The sequence below is a fragment of the Amphibalanus amphitrite genome, unplaced genomic scaffold, assembly GCF_019059575.1.
Source record: "Amphibalanus amphitrite isolate SeventyFive unplaced genomic scaffold, NRLGWU_Aamphi_draft 000248F_arrow, whole genome shotgun sequence".
Taxonomy (NCBI): Eukaryota; Metazoa; Arthropoda; class Thecostraca; order Balanomorpha; family Balanidae; genus Amphibalanus; species Amphibalanus amphitrite.
This window is the reverse complement of record NW_024881743.1, coordinates 239,177-259,337: the sequence shown is the minus strand read 5'-3', so window position 1 is coordinate 259,337 and position 20,161 is coordinate 239,177. Positions and strand designations below refer to the sequence as shown.

The following is a 20,161-nucleotide window of genomic DNA, read 5'->3' as shown; positions in this document are numbered from 1 at the left end:
GAACCGAGCCGCCGAACACGCTCTAAAAGGCAGCCGAGGCGACATTAGCGGGTGTTTACGACCGACTGAGTGACGCCGGATGGACGGAGGTGACAAGGTGCTGGCTGATGAGAAATGACGCTTACCGCGAGGTTTACATAATGCGCGAATATAATTAACCGGCGATGCGGCCGATATGTGATACGCAGCGTAAAACTTTAACAGAGCAAGTGGGCACAGTCAGATCGACATTAATTGCAACTCAGCTCAACGTATCGCATGCATTTATTTTTTTGTAATGTTCATAGTAATGCACTCTGTATTGGTTATTACGCCACAATTGTGCCAACTGCCACAGTGTTATGGATAAATGATCTGGAGGCCGCTGGCCGCGGCTCTATTTACTGAGGCATCGCAGTTCCCTGTGTTCCCATGCAGTCGTGAACCATGGCGGTGGGGGTAGGCTGCCCGCAGGGACTCGATGTCCGGCGGCACAGCCTACCTACCAGGGAAGGACTGAGGACCGGCGCGGGCGCTCCCCATACCTAAACGGAGCCATTTCTGAGCAGTGCAGTAGCCACAAATGTTGGGCACGTACAGGTTCACAGGAATGTGCAAAAGTTTTATTTGGCAAAAAAGGACGAACCGTCAGTTTACCTTTGATACAGCAGTATCCTATTTTACTGCTGCTTCTGCTTATCTTTAAAACTGCAAGCATGGATAAACGAAGGTAAGTCAAGTTTTTTTTTTGCATTTTTGACAGACCCTCATCAGCAATGATACAATCTTAGGAATGTGGGACAAGGAGCAGTCGCATGACTTACTGAAGTCGTAAGGCTCATCTGATCCCAACCTGCACGCAGTATCGTCGACGCCAATATTATAAAGATGACTCAACGATTACAAACAATAGAGGAAACGTAACCGCACCATCCTTTGTGGCAAAACAAAAATGGCCGGTAAGTGCGGTAGCGGGATACCGCAATCCGTTGTCCCGGCACCGCGCGCGACTGACGGGGAAAGGCGTGGCCGATGACGGCGCTGGCGATACCATCTAGCTACACAGGTGGTCAAGGTGTGTGTACGGGGGACCGTGTCGCCACACTCGATAGTGACGCGTTTCCGTCTCGTATTTATCCGCCGATTGAGTAAGTGGAAGGATTATTGAGCTCAGGCAGCTGCAGTTTGCGGTAAAGTGGTACATGAACTGCACCTACTCGCGTACCAAACGGGACGCATGTTTACTATAAATAACCACAATATTCAATGTTGAAGGTGCAGTTCGCGGTGCAGATGCACTATATACTTCACCATATTCATGTGAGCTTGGATAAAAAAGACCTTCCAGTTCCTTCACATCGCAAGGAAAACATATACCTACGTTTCGCCCGTCGCCTGCCTTGGTGAGCAGTTGAGCACAGCTCCGCCCGGGTCTTTACCATTTCTTCCACGGCCGCCCACAGCATTAGCGTTGCTACAGCGTGTGTCTCTACTCTCTACTGACGCCGTGACGCGGTGTGGCTGCAGCCGAGCATGCAGCCGAGCATGCAGCACACGGGTACGTTATGAGGTATATGACACACAGGCGGCCGCTGGACCAGTTCTGCCTGAGCAAAGCTGTCACAAGACACTGTCACATCCATAGAGATATAATATATAAGATCTCTATGGTCACATCGACCGAGACAGACCAGTTCAGTGTGAGCAGCACGGTCACAGGACACCGGCCGCCACCGGGCAACTTATGCGTGAGCAGGACGGTCATAAGACACCAACCACCGTCAGAGAGATCATGGCACAACGACAGACCGATCGTCGTCAGGCCAGTTCTGCATGAGCAAGACTGTCACTATCTGACTGATGAGCAAGGCACCGGCCACTATCGCTCGGGCCGGGCCTCTTCTGCGTGGACGGTCGACTCGGATGCAGATCACTGCGGGCGACAGTCTCAGATTGTTTCGGCTCATTTCCGTTTGAAATCAGAGGATGCGTGCAGCGAGCCAGCTTGCTAAGAAGTTGTTCGATCAGGAAAATTATCTTTAGCAATATAGGTACATAGTACCATATAATACCATATTAATCAATGCAGCGTGATTCCAACCGGCACAAAGCAAAACCATTAATCAAGATGTATGTGGGCGGATGTAAATATTTTCCAATAATAACAATTCAATAAGATAAAACGCCTGCATAATAGCGTATAACCGCGGTGGCCAGCCCCGCCTCACCTCACCCACATAAAGGGAGCGTTCAGACGATAATGACGTCAGCATCTTCAGGTAGGTCCGCATTGTAGCGAATTTATCCTGTGCAATACGGGCGGGCCCGGATCAATAACTAAAAAACTGCAATTGACATCTTACCACAAGAACCACAAGTTATGACGTCACAGCCAGCCAGCGACGTGCAGTGTTACACCCGAGATGTCACCCAAATCCCCTTTAAAATATTAATCACTTCGAAAGAGATATGTTCTGTGCCATGGCGTACCATCTGCTGCGTCCAACTGTCAGCCAGTGAAGTTAATTTACTTGCAAAAAAGCCACGCCTCTTCTTGCAGTGTTTCCCAACAGGACCCTAAAAATCCCACTGCCATCTGCTGAGGTGAGCACCGACCGGGCCACTCTGTGGCCGCTCGTGACAGCCTCCCGTGTCCCCGTCCGTGCTGCTCCGTCCCGTGCCAGTCGACCGTCTGTGGCCGCTCTGTGACAGTCTATCCCGTGTCCCGTGCCGTGCCGTCCTCCCACCCCGTGCCGTGCCGGTCGGCCGTCTGTGGCCGCTCTGTGACAGTCTATCCCGTGTCCCGTCCGTGCCGTGCCGGTCGGCCGTCTGTGGCCACTGGCCGCTCTGTGACAGTCTATCCCGTGTCCCGTGCCGTGCCGGTCGGCCGTCTGTGGCCACTTGTGGCAGTCTATCCCGTGTCCCGTGCCGTGCCGGTCGGCCGTCTGTGGCCGCTCTGTGACAGTCTATCCCGTGTCCCGTCCGTGCCGTGCCGGTCGGCCGTCTGTGGCCACTTGTGACAGTCTATCCCGTGTCCCGTCCGTGCCGTGCCGGTCGGCCGTCTGTGGCCACTGGCCGCTCTGTGACAGTCTATCCCGTGTCCCGTGCCGTGCCGGTCGGCCGTCTGTGGCCACTTGTGGCAGTCTATCCCGTGTCCTGTGCCGTGCCGGTCGGCCGTCTGTGGCCGCTCTGTGACAGTCTGTCCCGTGTCCCCGTCCGTCTGTGGCTGCAGTGACAGTCTATCCCGTGTCCCCGTCCGTGCCACTGCGGTTCCTTCTGTTCCCGACTTTGCCGTGGTCCCACTGCCCCGTGCCGTGCCGGTCGGCCGTCTGTGGCCGCTCTGTGACAGTCTGTCCCGTGTCCCGTCCGTCCCGTACCGGTCGGCCGTCTGTGGCTGCAGTGACAGTCTATCCCGTGTCCCCGTTCATGCCGCCCCATCCCGTGCCGGTCGGCCGTCTGCGGCCGCTCTGTGACAGTCTATCCCGCGTCCCGTCCGTGCCACTGCGGTTCCTTCTGTCCCCGTCTTTGCCGTGGTCCCACTGCCCCGTGCCGTGCCGGTCGGCCGTCTGTGGCCGCTCTGTGACAGTCTGTTTGTGCGGCGGCGCGCCCTGTTTATCCTCGGCCCATTAGCAGCCGGCGGCGTCATCCGTCGTCAGTGTCATCCGTCGGCGCCGCCCTGCAGGCCGGCCGGCGGCCGCCGTCTCAGCCCGTCCGGCACGGGTGAATCACGGCCTCTGGTCAGGCCAGGTTGCTGCGGGCTAGATATTAATGGAGTGGACCGACGTGGTGTGGGAGACCGACAGCGATCGTGATAAAATATACATAATTAAGGGCGAAAGTGGAAACTGCAAACTACCTGCAACGTGTTAAAATAATTATTCAGAATGGAGGCACCAGCGGAACTGATTTATCGCTGGATGACGACTGGACAAAGTGAAAATGCTTACACCATGATCAACTGAACCATGCTGCCCACGTTTAGCAATTATGTTGCAGCCACGAGATAAATCCAACTGAGAAAAGATATTCAACAATAGGGCCATCTGAACAATGCTATCCCACAATTCACTGCTACCGACGAACTATAAAGTCATCCGATCTCCAAGATAAACAGCAGCCGAGCCAACATCCCATACCATACAGGGGCATGCTCTGACTCAATATGAGGCAACAAAAATTGCTAGCTGTCAAGATCGCACGGTTGAGAAGCAGTGACTCCGCGGATCTCATGCGAATCGCAGCGACACTGACTTCAGATCTGTGACGCCGGGTCAGTCAGGCGAGACCACCGACAGAAGATGAAAGTGTCCAATGCAGCCCGTGCAAGGCCCCGGCTCCAGCGGCGGCGGTGCGCGGGTGCCGACGGGCCGAGAAAGTGGCATGGAGTGCTCCGCAGTCACCCACTGTGTGGTGCGCTGAGATCAGCCAGGCTGGGAGGGGCGGGCGCGGCCGGTCGGCCGGCCCAGAGCTCCGTTCGCAGGAAGGTGTTGCTAATGGGGGTTTGTTCCGGCGCACACAATCGTTCCGGGGCGGATATTGTGCGCTGTAACACCCTAGGAAAATGGTGCCATTGCGAGGTGTCGGCTAAAAAGGCTGCACGACGCTGCTGGGTGTGTGACCGAGGAGAACAACGAAAAATGAGCTGTTGACACCTAATGGTCTCTTGGACTGAGCGACAGTCCATGGGTATTTTTAATTCACACTGCAGAGACGTGTCCAACGGATACCGCGTAGCGACAACTTCAAACCCTCGGCGAACAAAAGTGTGACAAACGACCAAAGTTTACCTTCAAATTACAGTTGAATGAAACAACACAGTGTGATAAAAACGTCCAGTGATAACTAACCGTTTGCAGGAGCTCACCCAGGTAGTTTTTATGTCATTCGACTCGGGTCCCACCATACAAGTTACCTTATTATCATCGCCTGACCGTCTAACGGGAAGGAGCCGGTGCGGCTTGTACGAGAATATAGGGTCCAGGAACACGTTTTACGCTTACTCGGGAAAATACCGAGGCAAGATGCCCTGTGCACATTGCACCTTCTCCCCTTGCCTGGGCACCGATACCTGCGGGGTCTACCTCCCGCTAGCATGGTAGTCAAGTCCCTGATAGTCGGTACAGAGCAACATATCGATGCTTGAAAGACAAATGAGCCTGACAATTTGTGGCCATAACAAAAACACGCGCAGGATCGGGGGCGTCTGTCGGTGACAGGCTGAGTGTCAGCCCGATACGTTCTGCTGGTACAGATATTGTCTGCAGCTTCCGCGCCGTTCTGAGATAATAAACCCGCTGATATTGATGGGGTGACGTCACTGGAACTGTCAGCGCTGAATCAGATTTGAATGTCATACCCGCATCGTGTGGCGAAAACACTGGTCGCAATCGAAAGTTGTTGCGACATCTCATATCATGCGAGATATCTCACATCTGTGTATAGTCGACTACAGAAAGATGTTCCACTCCTCAGAAGCTATCAGTTGACCGGAGCGCTAAGTTGTGCCGTTTATCACGCAATTAAGTGTCGATTGTGAGCATTGGGACAAAGCTATAATTTGTGAACTCAGACCGTGTGATGCGGCACAGCCTACCACTCCAGGCAAATAACTGCCAGTGAAAAGTGGAACATCATTCTGTAGTAGACTATACATTTCACGAGGCAATCGCCCACCCCTCCCCGACCGATCAACCCCCAGCATGCTGACTTCACTATCCGGACTTGTAACGACGCCAGACAGGAAACAAAGGCTCTACTATACACACTTATCGAGTGACCAACACAAATACCGTGCTCACGACACTGGATTAGTCACACTGTGACCTTTCCCGGCAATCAAACGATTTTCAATGGTATCCGCTACGTTATCCTCAACAGTCGAGGCCCGCCATCAACCCGAGGAGCTCAGCCCATTGTCACGATGCCGGCGACTACAACGTCATGATTGGAGAGGTGGAGACGGTTTCCTGCAATTAGTAGTTACGGAGCGAGCGAAGCGAGCGTAGTCTTTCCTTAGATTAACGGAAATTTCTGAGTATGAGCGGCCGGCCGGCCGGCCGGCCGGCCGGCCGTGGGGACGCTCTTCAAAAGCTAATATCTTAGGAACGGGACATCCGATTGACAAGCGGTCTTCTTTACTGAATGTCACTTGGACGTAAAAGTTCTGTGGTGTGATGGCCACCATGCGTTCTTGCCAACCACCGCACGTGGCGCGTGGTAAAGTTGGACATTTTTTAAGAACCCCCAAAATTGCAACCTCAATAACGGCACAACGGTTGGGCCGATTGAATTGAAACTCGGTACCCAGTTAGGTCTCCATCAGATGATTCATCTGCATGTGTTAAGGTTGGGGTGCTGCTGCACGTGCGCACGTGCAGGGGTCGTTTCCAGATCTCGAGAACGGCTGGACCGATGGCGCTCAAATTTGGTACACGGTTAGGGACCAGTTAGTAGGGTGCCGTGCACAAGTCAGTTGGGACCCATTTTGCACGTGCGCACGTGCAGGGTGCCGCTTCCAGATCTCGAGAACGGCTGGGCCGATTGTGCTCAAATTTGGCACATCGCTAGAGACCGGTTAGTAGGGTGCCGTGCACAAGTCAGTTGGAGGTACCCCCTCGAAATTTCGCACGTGCAAGGCCCACCCTCTCGCTCGCTCCGTTAGTCGCCCCATAAGGCGTTATACTGGTTGGTATCAGCATTAGTACCTCAGCTGTGACACATACGGAACAGCGGGGTATATCGTTACTATTACCGAATATTCATGGACTGCAGTATCAGGCCGATGCTAAAAAAAATGTGGCTGCAAGATATAACGTGAATATACTTTCACGCAAACAATCTTCACGGCTTGAATACAAGTTAACCCTAGAACGCCTAGGGGGGGGGGGGGGTTGTATCAACCCCCCCCCTGAGGTTTTTTCGAAGTGCACGCTAAACGGCTTGTCGTAGCGGGCTGAAATTTTCAATACCCTCTGGGACAACCTTTGCGCATCTTTTGCCGAAAAAATTGATCGGGTCATGTCAGGTCACGGAGTTATGACGTCATAAGAGGTACAGCCTCCGGCCGACAGTTACCAAACGTGTGCGCCGAATCCCTAGGTTTTCTGCCGGTGATACCCACATTGTTTGATGGATCATGATGAAACTTCCCATGCATGTTGGGGCAAGCATTGGCTATCGTGTGGTGCAAGAAAATTGACCGGGTCAGGTCAGGTCACGGAGCTATGACGTCACAAGAGGAACAGCGTCCGGTACTATTTTTGAAAAGCGCCCGAACCACTATTTTGCTAATTCTTGTCACCTCAATGGGAATATGCAGCAATATTAGCTTCTATAGGGAGTAAATGGACCTCCCAAATACAAAAATACAATCAGATTTCAAAAATTTAAATTTTGATTTTTCGAATTTCTGCCGCCGACTGTGACCTTGCCGACTTCCGGCGCTCCCAACGCGCCATTTTTAGAGCTAGGGAAACGAAATACATACCAAACGATAGAGAATTGATCAAGGAACACGATAGTGAAGGTTTCAAGTCGATATCTCCCACCGTTTTGCCGCAATCGCCGCGGAAAGTTGAAAAAGTTTGATTTTTTTCGGAAAATTTGACCTTTGACCGGTCATAAGTAGGTCAAATGTTGACCTAGGACCAAAAAATATACCACCAATCGCGAGATCTCGTTGAGAGCAATCCGTTGGTTTTTTCCGCTAAGCTCTACGACCTTCCGTTTCGAAACGCCAGGGGGGGTCGTAACAACCCCCCCCCCCCTGGTCGTTCGTGTTATGAGAAATGGCCTGGTCGTGCGAGGGTTAACAGTCGTGCAAAGTGTTCCTTCAGACCTTCATTTCACCATTTCAGTCAAACTGATCGGCAATTATGGACGGTGCTCTGATCTGAACATGAACATTACGGCACGCCCGTCTAAAACTGCCACCGCTGCTCGTCGCCGTTACCCGCACAGCCACGTGGCACAGGGTCTGGGACCATTCCACCACCGTGCCGCGACCCAAATCGGGGTCACAAAGTTACAAACCCCACCGGCACTGGCCCATCCCGTCAGGCCGACCACCCAGCATCCTCCGCGGGGCGGGTTGCAGTGCAGAGTGCATGTGGCAGGGGAAAGCCCCCACTGACCATCGCTGTACGGCCGCTCGAGTCAGTACAGACAGTCTCGACACGTCCCGACACCCTAACCCTATTATACATCCCACACTGCACACCAGGAAGGACCTGCCGGCGCGCGGTACCGTTTTCCGTCTGATTCCAGACCCCCACCGTCGCCGGCGATAGACAAAATAAACCGGCACCGGCAGACCGACTAGATCACTCAGCCCATCCCAGACTCACCCCAGCGCCACTTCCTCGTCCGTGTGAATAAATGACACCATCCTATTTATAAATATTACGAAAGGACGGGGGGACGGGGTAAAGTGGCAGATCGTGAATAGCGAATCTTAAATAGACAGAACGAAGTGCCGCTCGCCGCCACTGCTAGGTGTTTCTCTCCGTGGACACGTGCCACCTGCCGACCGTGTGGAGCTTTGGGAGCACATCCGGCAGGCGGCGGACGCCGGGCGATACGAGACACCTGTGCATAGAAGCCACCGGTGTCGGCTGAGGACCACCCTCTGAATACCACCCAGCTGGGTTTGCGGAAGCAAGTGGTGCTGAGTGTGCTGGAGTGGACGGAACACGGATGGCAGATACGATGTGCGAGAGACACAGTCCATCCGGCCGATACGCAGAAAGATGAAAGGGGGAGGAACGGGTCGGGTAGTGACTGGCGGTGCCCTAGTTTGCAGATGTACTGTGCCCACATAGCCGCCCAATGCTTTTTTTATCGAAAGGCATTGCACACGATGCCGCGTTACAAAAAAAAAACGTTAGAAAAAAATCAGTACAAATGACAAGCGATGTCGACTAGCTGAAAGGAAAGAGCCATGCCAAATTACTGCCAATATTACTACCGAATGATAGGTTTGATCAGCCGGCTGGCACCTGCAGCGTATCCACAGATCCACAGAGCATCAAGTAAGCAGAGGAGGCCCTTCGCCCCGACATTGCTTAGGAGTTAGGAGTCACAGCCTTAGCAGTGACAGGTGACTACTTAAGCCTATGCCGACGGTCGTGAGCTCAGGTAATGAATCTCAGCGAACCGCGACAAACAAACTGCGAGTCGGCGTGACTTAGTGGCAGGTTGTGGCAGAGGATCGCGTAAATTGGGACTGGCTCAATCAGTTCACTTCCATCACGGTGAAACAAGTGTGGTAGGTTTGGATGCAACACTCTGCACGACTCTGCTGGTTACGTTGCGGTTTGCCAGATTAGAGTAGGTTGGCTGGTTTGGTTAACCAGCGTGTGGAGCATGATGCAATCCATCGTGATTACGCAATGTGTCGTTAATTTCTTCCAAGCGGTCTAGTTTCAAAACTATCATGATACTCTGCTAAATGAGCATGGGACTGATCTTTTTTAACTTCAATGATGCTAAAACAGCTGTAGCCTGTAGACAGTTTTATCGATACTGTAGAGCGAGAATTGAACAATGAGCATGTTATACAAGGGTGCAATGTGCATTATTACCGAAGCGGAACGGATTACCAAACGCATCTTTTCAATTAGGAAACAATCCGGATCCTGCCGAACAGACACCGGATATGCTACGATGTCAAATGCCAAAATCGTTCATTACCACTGCTGTTGCTCGCTTTTGGTCTGCAAAAGATTTTGTTGTGTCGTCGAAACAAATCCTGTTCAAACGAATACTTTCTTATCGTTCCCACATATCAACAAAGTCAATATGAACAGGATGCACATCAAACAGTGCGTAAAACAAGTCGCGTACAACACAGCGGCACATCGGTCCCTGTTATTGCAGTGGACAGCAGCGCTCCCTTCAGTTCGGAGCGCCGACTGTGCTGCCGCCCCGGTGCAGGCTGTCAGCTGTTTCCCCGAGTCAGGGTCCGGGACAGCAGCGCCTCGTCAGCACCGTCCGGAGCGTACACTGCGCTGCCGCCCGCTGGTGTCGGCCGTCAGCTGTTTTCAGAGTACGGATCCGGGATACGCCGGAATACGGCCAGGAACTTGTCGCCGCTGTTTCTGGTCACCTTCTGACCCTCCTCGGAGCTGTCGTACAGCTGGGGCACCACCGGGTCGCCGCTCTGGAACGAACGATACCGCTAGAGTCCGGCCGACCGGCTGCACTGGCGCAATGAGGTGGAATGCACCCTGGACGGTGGGGTGTATGGAAAACTGGGCCGACATGACTTGGATGGAGGCAGCGCCAATTACAGCAATAGCTGCTCCGTTTGGATATTCAATCAAAGGACATCTTCTTGGAGAGATGGACAGTAGAATCGTACAGGACAACAGAGTTGAATGGCGGACCCAAGGAACGTATGGAGACTGTGGAACCGATTAAAAATCAATCACCAAACGGCTCAGATGCATCTTAGTCGTTGAATATTTCCAAATATCCCGATTTTTCTCGAGTAACACATAACAATGCTAGGGAATCACCGCACCGAATAGGGTAGTGAGCCTAAAATGAGTATACGCAAAAAATGAGTATAGTTTTGGAAAATGTGCATTACGCCAAAGTTATTTTGAACAAAAATAAGAAAAAAATACACAGTGCGTCCGAAGGTTTACTGCAACAGTTGCAAATACGTCCATCGCCAAATGTCAAGCGACTTTGGTCTGAAAAATGATTGAATGCTTTTTTCAAAAATGTCACAAAAAGTACATGCTAAAAAGTGAAGCCTGGTGAAAATATGTGCACTGCTGAAATAATTTTACCTTTTCAGCTGTTTGTCTCATGCACTGAGCTTGCTGGCAGCCGTAAAAAATAATCGAAAATTCGAAAGCGTAATGCAAAAATTTTAGCATTTATAAATTTCTATAAAATGAGTATAGTTCCATACTTACTTACTGGTCTTACTGGTCGAGCGGCAGCGTCGTTAGCCGGCGGAGGCCCAATAGTTGGCCCCAAGCAGCCTCTGCTCCTCCTAGCTGGAACACCCTGGTCAGCGCCGCTCGGGAGAGAGTGCCTGTGGCCAGCTGGCACATCGTGTGGGCATCGCGGCCACGGGAGGTGGATTTCGCCACCCAACCCCGCTGCAGGCCTCTCTCGCTCATCCTCTTCTCCTCCCACGACCCGTCGTCGCGGCTGCTCAGCTGTCGATCCCGTATGATGAGTTGGATGTCCTGCGTCCCGAGCTCCAGGTAGTCGGAAGCAGAACCGCTGCCAGCCAGGTGATCGGCTCTGTCGTTCAGTTGGACTCCGGCGTGCCCTGGGCAGTATACCCATACGACTTGTTGAGGTAGGTCGTGCCACTCCGGAGGAGCCGATCCGCTCTCTAGTTTGCGCAGGAGAGACTGAGAGTCGGTGCAGATGATGCATGCGGCTAGATCAGGGTGGGCGCTTCTGGCAAGATCCAGACCGCGGAAGATGGCCTCCAGCTCAGCCCTCATGCTAGAGAGGCGAAGGTTACAGCCTCCACGGTGGGTCTGCAGGCTGCCGTCTGACTCCCTCATCACACACCCCCATCCCGATCTTGGGGCGCTTGTGGTGACAGAACCGTCAGTGGCCAGGACGACGAGGGGCTGTGGGAGCTCACTGCTGGTGTCGGCCAGGACCTCCTCAAACATGGCGTTCACTACGTGTGGTGGTAGCTCACGGTCGGTGCGGCTGAAGAGGTCGATCTTGAAGGTCCATCGGCATCTGGTGGCGGGAGGCGTCGCAGACCACAGGTGAGATCTGCGGATCTTGTGCCGACCGCAGAGACCGCGCAGAGCTTTGGTCCCATCGCGCAGCCAGCCCGTGCGCTGCAGACGTGCCAGTGGAGCGCGTGCCAGGGCTTGGTCGACGAAGCCGTGCATAAAGTGTTGCAAAAAATGAGTATAGTATGGAAAGTGTGAATTTGAGCATGGCTACTCCACCGCCTGCTAAATATCGCCCCCAAAGACATTTCCGGGATTATTTTGGTTATGATTACGATCTACCGGCCATCTTCGATGGCCACAATGACTGACGCTGCAGCGTATTTGTAAGCGCGATACGGTAAGCGTTGGAACTCGTTTCGGTCGATTCTCATTTGCTTGAGCTTCAGTCACTGATCTTTTTTTTCTTTTTCATTTTCCTTTATTTTTTATTATTATTTTATTTTTTTATAGTTAAGCGGTGACATTAATTGCTTTATCTACTCCTGGCCATTTTGGCGAAATACCGTACAACCGGATGTGACGTCATGTGATCTGCGACCACCAGTGCCCTCTCCACCAATCGGGAGTCACCGGAAATGGCACTGTGACCTGTCACGTGACCAGCACCGGCTCGACCAATCAGGAGGCGTTTCCGGCGACAGAGGTGACTCCGAGGGTCGGCTGAGCTTTTCGCGTCCTTTTTGCACTGATCGTCGTCTCGTGCGCGTGTCCTGCTGGCATACGGCAAAAACTGGTGAGTTTTGAATGGCATTAGTCTTAGATTCTCCTTCAGTGATAATTTGTTGTGTATTGCTTACAATCTGATTTCAACTTTAAAAAAAAAAATATCAGGTAATCATTCTGGTTTGTAGCGGTTCGCAATTTAGTATGCCCTCAGAACTCTTGATATATTGGGTAATGTTTGGTCATACGGGACCTGCTGAAGGACCTGCCGACCTGAGCTGCGGGCCTCTGCCTGCCGAGTATCGTCGTCATTGATTCAAAAGCACTGGTGTAAATGCGCACATTCCTGGCACGAATTATTAAACAATGACCTCTTTTTTGTCAGGTGGCACCAATCGTCATGCCGAAATACACGGAGGAAGATCTGGGCAGAGCGAAGAAGCTCGTCGCGGATGGATTCACCGTCTACAAGGCAGCCAAGGACACCGGCGTGCCGTACGAGACGCTCCGCCGTCACATCTTCGGCATCAACGTCACCGGCTCCACTGGCTCTGGGCGACCGACGGTGCTGACGAGGACCGAAGAGGACAAGCTGGTGGAAATCCTCGCTTACCTCGCCCGCCAAGCATTTCCACTGGACACCAGTGACATCTGCGATCTGGTCCAGCAGTTCCTGAACAACCTCGGCAGAGAGACGCAGTGGAAGGACAACAGGCCCACCCGCTTCTGGCTGTCACGTTTCAAGGCTCGTCACGCCGGTGTCCTCGCGTCGCGCAAACCGGAGATCCTCACCATCACTCGTGCCAAGTCTCTGACAGAGGAAGTGGTTGGCGCCTTCTTCTCCATGTACAACGGGGTGCTCGTCGACCTGGGACTCGAGGACAAGCCGGACAACATCTACAACCTCGATGAGACGGGACTCTCGACCGATCCGCGCTCGACAAGGGTCATCGTCCCCAGCAAGTCCCGTGACGCCTACCTGAAGACGGCCAGCTGTGGTAAGGCGACATACAGCGTCCTCTTCTGCGTGAACGCCACTGGAAACTACTTCCCACCCTTCGTCGTCTACAAGGCCAAACGTGAGCCCTTTGACTCGTGGATGCGTGGCGGACCGCCAGGAACGGCCTATGGGACGACACCGTCAGGCTGGATGGAGGGCAACATATTCGAGAGCTGGTTCCAGACCATCTTCGTCCCAGAGATCACCAAGAAGCATGATGGTCAGCCCACAGTGCTCGTCTATGACGGTCACGGATCCCACATGACGTATTGGACAGCAGCGCTTGCGAAGGACAACAACATCACGGTGGTATGTCTTCCGCCACACACCAGTCACGCCATCCAGCCCCTCGACGTCGCCGTGTTCAAGCCGGTCAAGGTCGCCTGTGCGCAAATCCTGAAGCGGTGGCAGCGTGAGTCACGACTCGTCGCTGTCGACAAGTCGGTGTTCCCGACTCTCATCTCCCAGCTGTGGAAGGAACTGGATCCGGTCCACGCCGTGGCCGGATTCCGCGGCTCGGGTCTGTTCCCAGTCGACGCTGAGAAGGTTCGCAGCCGGATGGTGGGACCCGGGAGCACGTCACGTGATGACATCCCGTCACCTGATGAGGCGCTCCAGGATGCTGTGCTCAGTGTTCTCAGTCCGGAACAGTCAAGTGAGACGAAGGCGGCCCTGGCCAACAAGACGAAACGCCGCAGCCGAGTTCAAAACAAGAGCGGCGAGGTCTTGACGTCAGAGTCTTCTCTGCAGAGGCTCGAGCTGGAGGCGGCGAAGCGCGCAGAGAAAGGGAAGAAGTCTCCGTCGTCACAGCAGGACAGGAAACTCTCCAAGAAACGCGAAGAGAAGGGAAAGAAGCGGTCTTCGTCGCACAAGATCGAGAAGCCATCCGCGAAGCGAAAAGTGACCAAACTGACGACTCGATCGAAGTAGAGGGGGTAAAGCTCACGCAGGCTTTTGGAAATGTGGCGGTGCCCGTTCGCCACGCCACTGTGACCGTGGTTGGTGTTGTGGCCATTGTCGGTTGTGTTTGTTGTTGTCTGCTCAAGTCATCTATGTGTCTTAATAAATTGAAACGACCGGTAATACATTTTCTTGATTTTTTTTACATTTCAATACTTATATTGTTAGCAACACCGATTTCATATCCACGTTCCAGGCGAATTTCAGCGTCGCAAATCCAGCAGATTAGGCACAATAGAGCGTTGAAACAACTGTACTCATTTTTTGCGAAGGAGCAAAAAATGAGTATAGCCGACATTGGTCAGAAGATGCAATTATTACAGAACAACCGCTCGTCTGACACCGTTGTGCCACATAGGACGTCGTAGTCAGAACACGTAATGTCAATGTCCCATATAGCCATTATTCACACCCTTTCTAGTTTTGAATATATTTAACTGATAATGTAAAACTATACTCATTTTAGGCTCACTACCCTATTTTTCCTTCCACCAAAACAATAGAAAATGCGAAAATAAGGAAAAACACGACAGAGAAGAAAAAGACGATGAATCTGATTCTTTCACCCTAACTCCTAAAACGGAGGATAAAGATTAAAGATATTGGCATTTGAACCCTCATTCGTGAAAGCCCTACGCTAGCTTATTGTCACAAACTTTCGGCGCCACAATCCAGGTAAACGGAGACACGAAGGACCCGACCCGACTCCGAGACCATCGCCATTTAGAGTTCGGATCGATACAGGCTACCACTGGAGACCAGAGCCGACTACCAGTCACAATCAGGGCAGCTAGGGTTGACTCCGTCGCCCTTTACGACTTAGCTTTTAGTAACTTTACCACTAAAATGCAGTGACCACAGAAACGCTTGCCCATAAACCTATGCTACAGCACTGCTATGCTATTTTACAGTCTACAGATGGATCTACTTACATCTACACTACAGCGAAGCACTAAAGCTACGGAGCTATGTACGCTAAGACAGCAGCCAATGCCACGACTGCAGCCAACCAATGGAACACTCACCAGTTCCTCGTCAGCAATCCTCTGGAAGAGGGGGTGCTCCTCCAGGTGCTTGGCCATCCACTCGTGCAGGTCCTTGACGTCCGTCACAGTGTACACCATACCCTGGGTCAGAGGGGCGCAGGTCAGAAACGATACGCTGGTCAGAGGGGTAAAGGTCATCGCGGTACCCTTGGTCAGAGGGGCACAGCTAGGTCATACACCGTACTCTCAGTCAGTCTCAGTCAGTCATAAACAATGCCCAGGGTCAGAGGTGCACGGGTCCTTTATCATCCCCGTGTCGGAGATGCAAAACTTATAAACGACACCATGAACCAGAAGCGAACCCGATCCAGATGAGCCAACTATCCGCTCATCGAGCCGTACTTAACAATAAAGTTAGTGCTCACCCCTTCCTGCAGAGCGTAGGCGTATTCACTGAGTAGAGTCGGGCTGATGATGCGCCACTTGTGCTTGGCCTTCTTGAAGTGTGGATCGGGGAACAGGAAGAACATCTTGGTCAGCTGTGGAGAGGAACATTCATCAACATTCATTCATTAGAGTGGAGCATTCAGCGGGTGGAAATCGGATCACGTAGTGTAATTGGCCACTAGCAATCGGATGGGACAGCGACCAACAGCTAAAAATGACAAAAGTGACAGCATTTATTCAACTAAGCCTGTTCGCGATACATTTCCCGACCAGTCGCTGGGCTGGGCCATAGCTTCTGAAAATAAAAATATGGAAACATGATTACTACGGATTCTGACCTCATCACCCCAAACATTTGAATGACACATTCATGGCTCAGATGGAATATAAAAAAGATCCTTCACAAGCAAGAGTACAGTGTACACGTTTAAACCCTCGACAATAGCTGATAAATTGCCACGGTTCAGTGATAAGTAATGTAGTAGTCATTCAATAAAACTACGTCGGTTCCTATTTAAATAACCCACCATCAAACATTTTCTTACTTTTAGCTTTGCTCCTAATATACTCCATCGGCTACATGTACCCACCTGTCCCTTTCTGAAGAAGTTGGGGAGGTACTTCATGGCGTTGGAGCGGAGGCAGGCCACGTTCTGGTACTGGCCCGGGTGCTGGGCCCGCAGAGCCGTGATCCGGTCTGAGACGTAGTCGGACACTTTGACGCGGATCTCCATCCCCAGCATCAGCACCTCGGGAAACATGGTCGACAGCCGAACTGCGCAACACGCCCGCTTTGTGAGACGAACCGATAATGTATTAACTTCAGTGAGACAATGGCGACATGAATTCAACGAGACAGCGAGTTAATTAGCAACGAAAACAAGTTCATCCCTTCATTGAGTTGACCCAGTGGATGAATATGCCCCGTTAGTGCCTAGTGGCAGCCACTTTTTCAAACGAGTGCATTGAGCGGATTCTCAAGGGTTGCAGCCATCCTACGCGGAGCTGCGTAAATTCTACCACTGACCAATACCACCCGATCGAGAAATAATTAGCACACCGCACCGCAGACCTTACAAGTCGATCAGTGATTGTTAACAGACATCTGCACACAACTTCATGTAACACTCACTCACTGACTTCATCTGGCATGTGACACAACTCTTGTATATTGATAGAGACAAGTAGAAAAGCACGGAACAAATAGTGCGTGGGCGCGTTTCGATTGTGAAATCTTCATCATCATAACATCATCACGATCTTATTTTCTTATCTTGTTGGATATCTTGTTTGGATATCTTGTTTTCTTTTTGATTATGTCATGCTGATGAAGATTTAACATTCGAAACTCGTCCATGCACTATTTGTTCCGTGTTTTTCTACAACAACTCTTACCGAAAGCTATAAGCGCCAGGAACAAATGACGTTGGCCGATTTTCCATACCGATATGGGTTTTACTACCGGCCATCTCAAAGGACGGACAATGCCACTGAACTACTGGGGTGGGCAGTCAGAGGTTCGAGAGACCAATTCGCTCAGTCAAACACTCACCTAGCAGTCCGCCATATCCACACCCAATGTCGGCGAACCGCACCAGATGTTGTTGCTTTTCCGCCTGGTCACTGGCAGTGCAGTCCTTGCCAAAATAGTGTGGAAAGTATGGCGACCAGTCCATGGCATCTGGAGACACTGGACTGAAACAGCAGCAAGCACAGGTTGTGTTAAGAAGATGGATGTAAATTGTAAAGCCAGTTCAGCATTTTGAACACTGCAAGACAACAACTTCATCTGAAGTTACATTACCAGCAAATATTTTCTTATGGCATTGGCACATGAGGCTCTACTACATAGACGACAAATATTACTGATTATGTCCAACTTGAAACTCTCGACTATATCATTATTATCCCCATAATATTGCTACTTACTAGTCAAAGCAGTGGTCAGCTATTGGGTTCGAGTGAGCCCTTTGTCTGTAGAAACGTTTCTGTGGGAGGGCAGCCATTTCTGAAACAGAGAAAAATATGTCCAGCTATTGCTAGATTATCTCACAAAACATTGAAAAACTCAGGAAAAAAAATTAAGATGCAGGCTATAAGGCTTCTTCAAGGCTTCAAGGCCTCAAGCCTATCCAGTTTCCCATCTGCTACCAAATGGGGTGACCTGAATGGTGCTCAAAAGTCAAGGTAGGCATCTTGGTACCAGCCAGTAAAATTGATTTGGGCCATATCTGGTTGTACTCTGGCTAGCTCTGGCACTTACTCCTGCCAAAACATGGGCAAGGTCTGGAGCTCTACTGGAGCTGACACATGATCCCAGAGCTCGCCCTCACTACAATCAGACTTCAGCCACTATATGACAGAGCAGCTATGACTAGCCACTGGCCAGCCAGAGCCCAGACCTGGCCATAGCACGGCGTGGCAGGGTGAAGGTTTGTGGAGGTAAATAGAGGGTGCATATTTTGAGACCTCAATACAAATTGTGGCATTTTGTAACATTATTTCAAATTACTGTAGGTTGTAACTTGTTAGATTCTGTAGGCTACCTATGTCCTATAGTCTGACAACATGTATTCTTGGGGTAATTCAAGGACGCACACTGCTGTGGTTGCAAAATATGCCCCACAGCGCCTCTCCCGAACATCACGTCTTATGGCAGGGAGCCGGTTGCTGGACTTGAGCCAGACTTGGCGGTTCGAAACCATAACAACCCAAACTCCGGAGCCAGGAGCGGGAGCGCTACATACGGCAAAGGGTTATTAACCAGAATCATGGGCTAGGATTTATTTCATGCCGGCACTGGCAGCAGAATTAAGCCATATCAACCCAAACCTCCCTGTTCCAACGGCGTTCCGTTTACACCGGCCCAAATCTGGCATGTCAGAGTTACCACTTCAACTTACCAGGGCAGAACGGGCCATACTATTTTCTGGAAAACTCGCCAGCTGACACAGTATGGTGGCACTACCAGAGCTTGTTATATATCAATGCCAGATACAAATAACTAAATATCCTTTAATTTTCTACGAGTGCCATTTTACGTGTTCATGTTCCTGTCAATCTCCTACCTTATTTATATCAATAAATAACATAGCTATCGTGCGTCGCCAGCTGATTTTATCCAGTACCTAGTTAGTAAGACTAAGGCCCATGCAAAACTGAAACGGGCTTCAACTTTAGCCAAAGCAAGTTGAAATCATTGACCCCGCGTTCGATGTCTCTCGGACGACGAAGATTCTACGTTGACGTCGTCCGGCCAACCCCGCTCGAGGTCAGCGGGGGCTCGGCTGCGGTTATGAAACGTGATTGGCCGGACAGCGTAGAATCTTCGTCGTCCGAGAGACATCGAACGCGGGGTGAAATTGCTTGGCTGGGAAGATGCTCCCATCACCCATGGTTGTGGTGTGCTCAAAACAGTAAAATTGACCAAAAATGCAGGAATACTTATCTACAGGAATATTGTACGTACTCTTGGAAGTGCTCACCGACCTGAGGACCTGAGGCGGACACAGCCCCTATGTCCTTTTTATTTAATTTATCTTATAATTTGAACAAAACACATGTTATACTTCGCTGTAAATGCTACAGCTGCGTCATAAATGTGCATATATTCGGTAGGAAAGGGCCACTAAAAAATACTACCCAAACTCCAATAGACGTACGGGCTTCAGCCATATTTTCCCATGATGCATTGCTAGTCTTTTAGCCCATGGACTCCGATCTTCGTCCTGCCTTATGATCTCGAATCCCCGTTTTATGTTGGGCGGCCACCACCATCATCACTTGAGCGGCTCCCATCGGGCCATGCTCACGCATTGCACGGTGAGCAGTGGAGGTGACCGTTCTCGGGGCCGAGTGGCCTGTCCTTGCAACAGCAATGACATGGATAACTGAAAGTGACAAGCAGAGTACCTATATGTAACAAGAACAATGAGTAATCCATGACAATTAAGAGTTCACCCCCAGGCTAGCCATCTGCTTATGGGCGGCAGGCGCCAGCACCCGTCAGTATAACAGCTGAAAATATTTTCACGCCAACGTCCAAACTCCAAGCCCACCCATGCCACGATTTTCGTGTCCTTGGCAGGGCTGCGGAGTCGGAGTCGGAGTCGGAGTCGGAGTCGGAGTCGGTCGGAGTCGACAGTTGTGACCGGAGTCGGAGTCGGAGTCGATTTTAGAAACCCGAGCCGGAGTCGGAGTCGGAGTCACCGAAAATATGTCGACTCCGCAGCCCTGCTAGGTCTGCGGAGTCGGAGTCGGGAGTTGGAGTCGGTCGGAGTCGACTATTCTGCCCGGAGTCGGAGTCAGAGTCGGAGCTGGTTTTTGGAAACCGGAGTCGGAGTCGGAGTCGGAGTCGCCGAAAATCCATCGACTCCGCAGCCCTGGTCCTTGGGAAGAATTTC

At 51.5% G+C, this 20,161-nt stretch overlaps 1 protein-coding gene across 7 annotated transcripts; it reads right to left on the bottom strand.

Annotated features, from left to right (window-relative positions):
- Positions 1–9,728: 9,728 nt before the first annotated feature.
- LOC122386363 (tRNA (guanine-N(7)-)-methyltransferase-like) lies at positions 9,729–19,359 on the bottom strand. 7 transcript variants are annotated; one of them, XM_043375515.1, is made up of 7 exons: positions 19,228–19,304; positions 17,688–17,766; positions 17,311–17,453; positions 16,349–16,533; positions 15,737–15,850; positions 15,351–15,452; positions 9,729–10,138 (listed from the first exon to the last, which is right to left on the bottom strand). In XM_043375515.1, the coding sequence occupies exons 2-7, from the start codon at positions 17,762–17,764 to the stop codon at positions 10,010–10,012; spliced, it is 750 nt and encodes a 249-aa protein (XP_043231450.1). In that variant the 5' UTR covers positions 17,765–17,766; positions 19,228–19,304; the 3' UTR covers positions 9,729–10,009. The 7 variants fall into 7 exon arrangements, with proteins under 7 accessions (XP_043231450.1, XP_043231445.1, XP_043231447.1 ...); XM_043375510.1 differs by lacking the exons at positions 9,729–10,138; positions 19,228–19,304 and adding exons at positions 11,425–11,836; positions 19,328–19,359; XM_043375512.1 differs by lacking the exons at positions 9,729–10,138; positions 19,228–19,304 and adding exons at positions 11,425–11,836; positions 19,103–19,123.
- Between the last annotated feature and the right edge of the window lie 802 nt (positions 19,360–20,161).

Bases quoted from the DNA above. Each gene is read 5' to 3' on its own strand.
- LOC122386363 (XM_043375510.1), bottom strand. From the start codon at position 17,764: ATGGCTGCCCTCCCACAGAAACGTTTCTACAGACAAAGGGCTCACTCG. The intron at 16,534-17,310 runs GTGAGTGTTTGA...CGTGTTGCGCAG, and splicing joins TGGATATGGCGGACTGCTAG to TTCGGCTGTCGACCATGTTT. The intron at 11,837-15,350 runs GTGAGTGTTCCA...TCGTCGACCAAG, and splicing joins GGATTGCTGACGAGGAACTG to CCCTGGCACGCGCTCCACTG.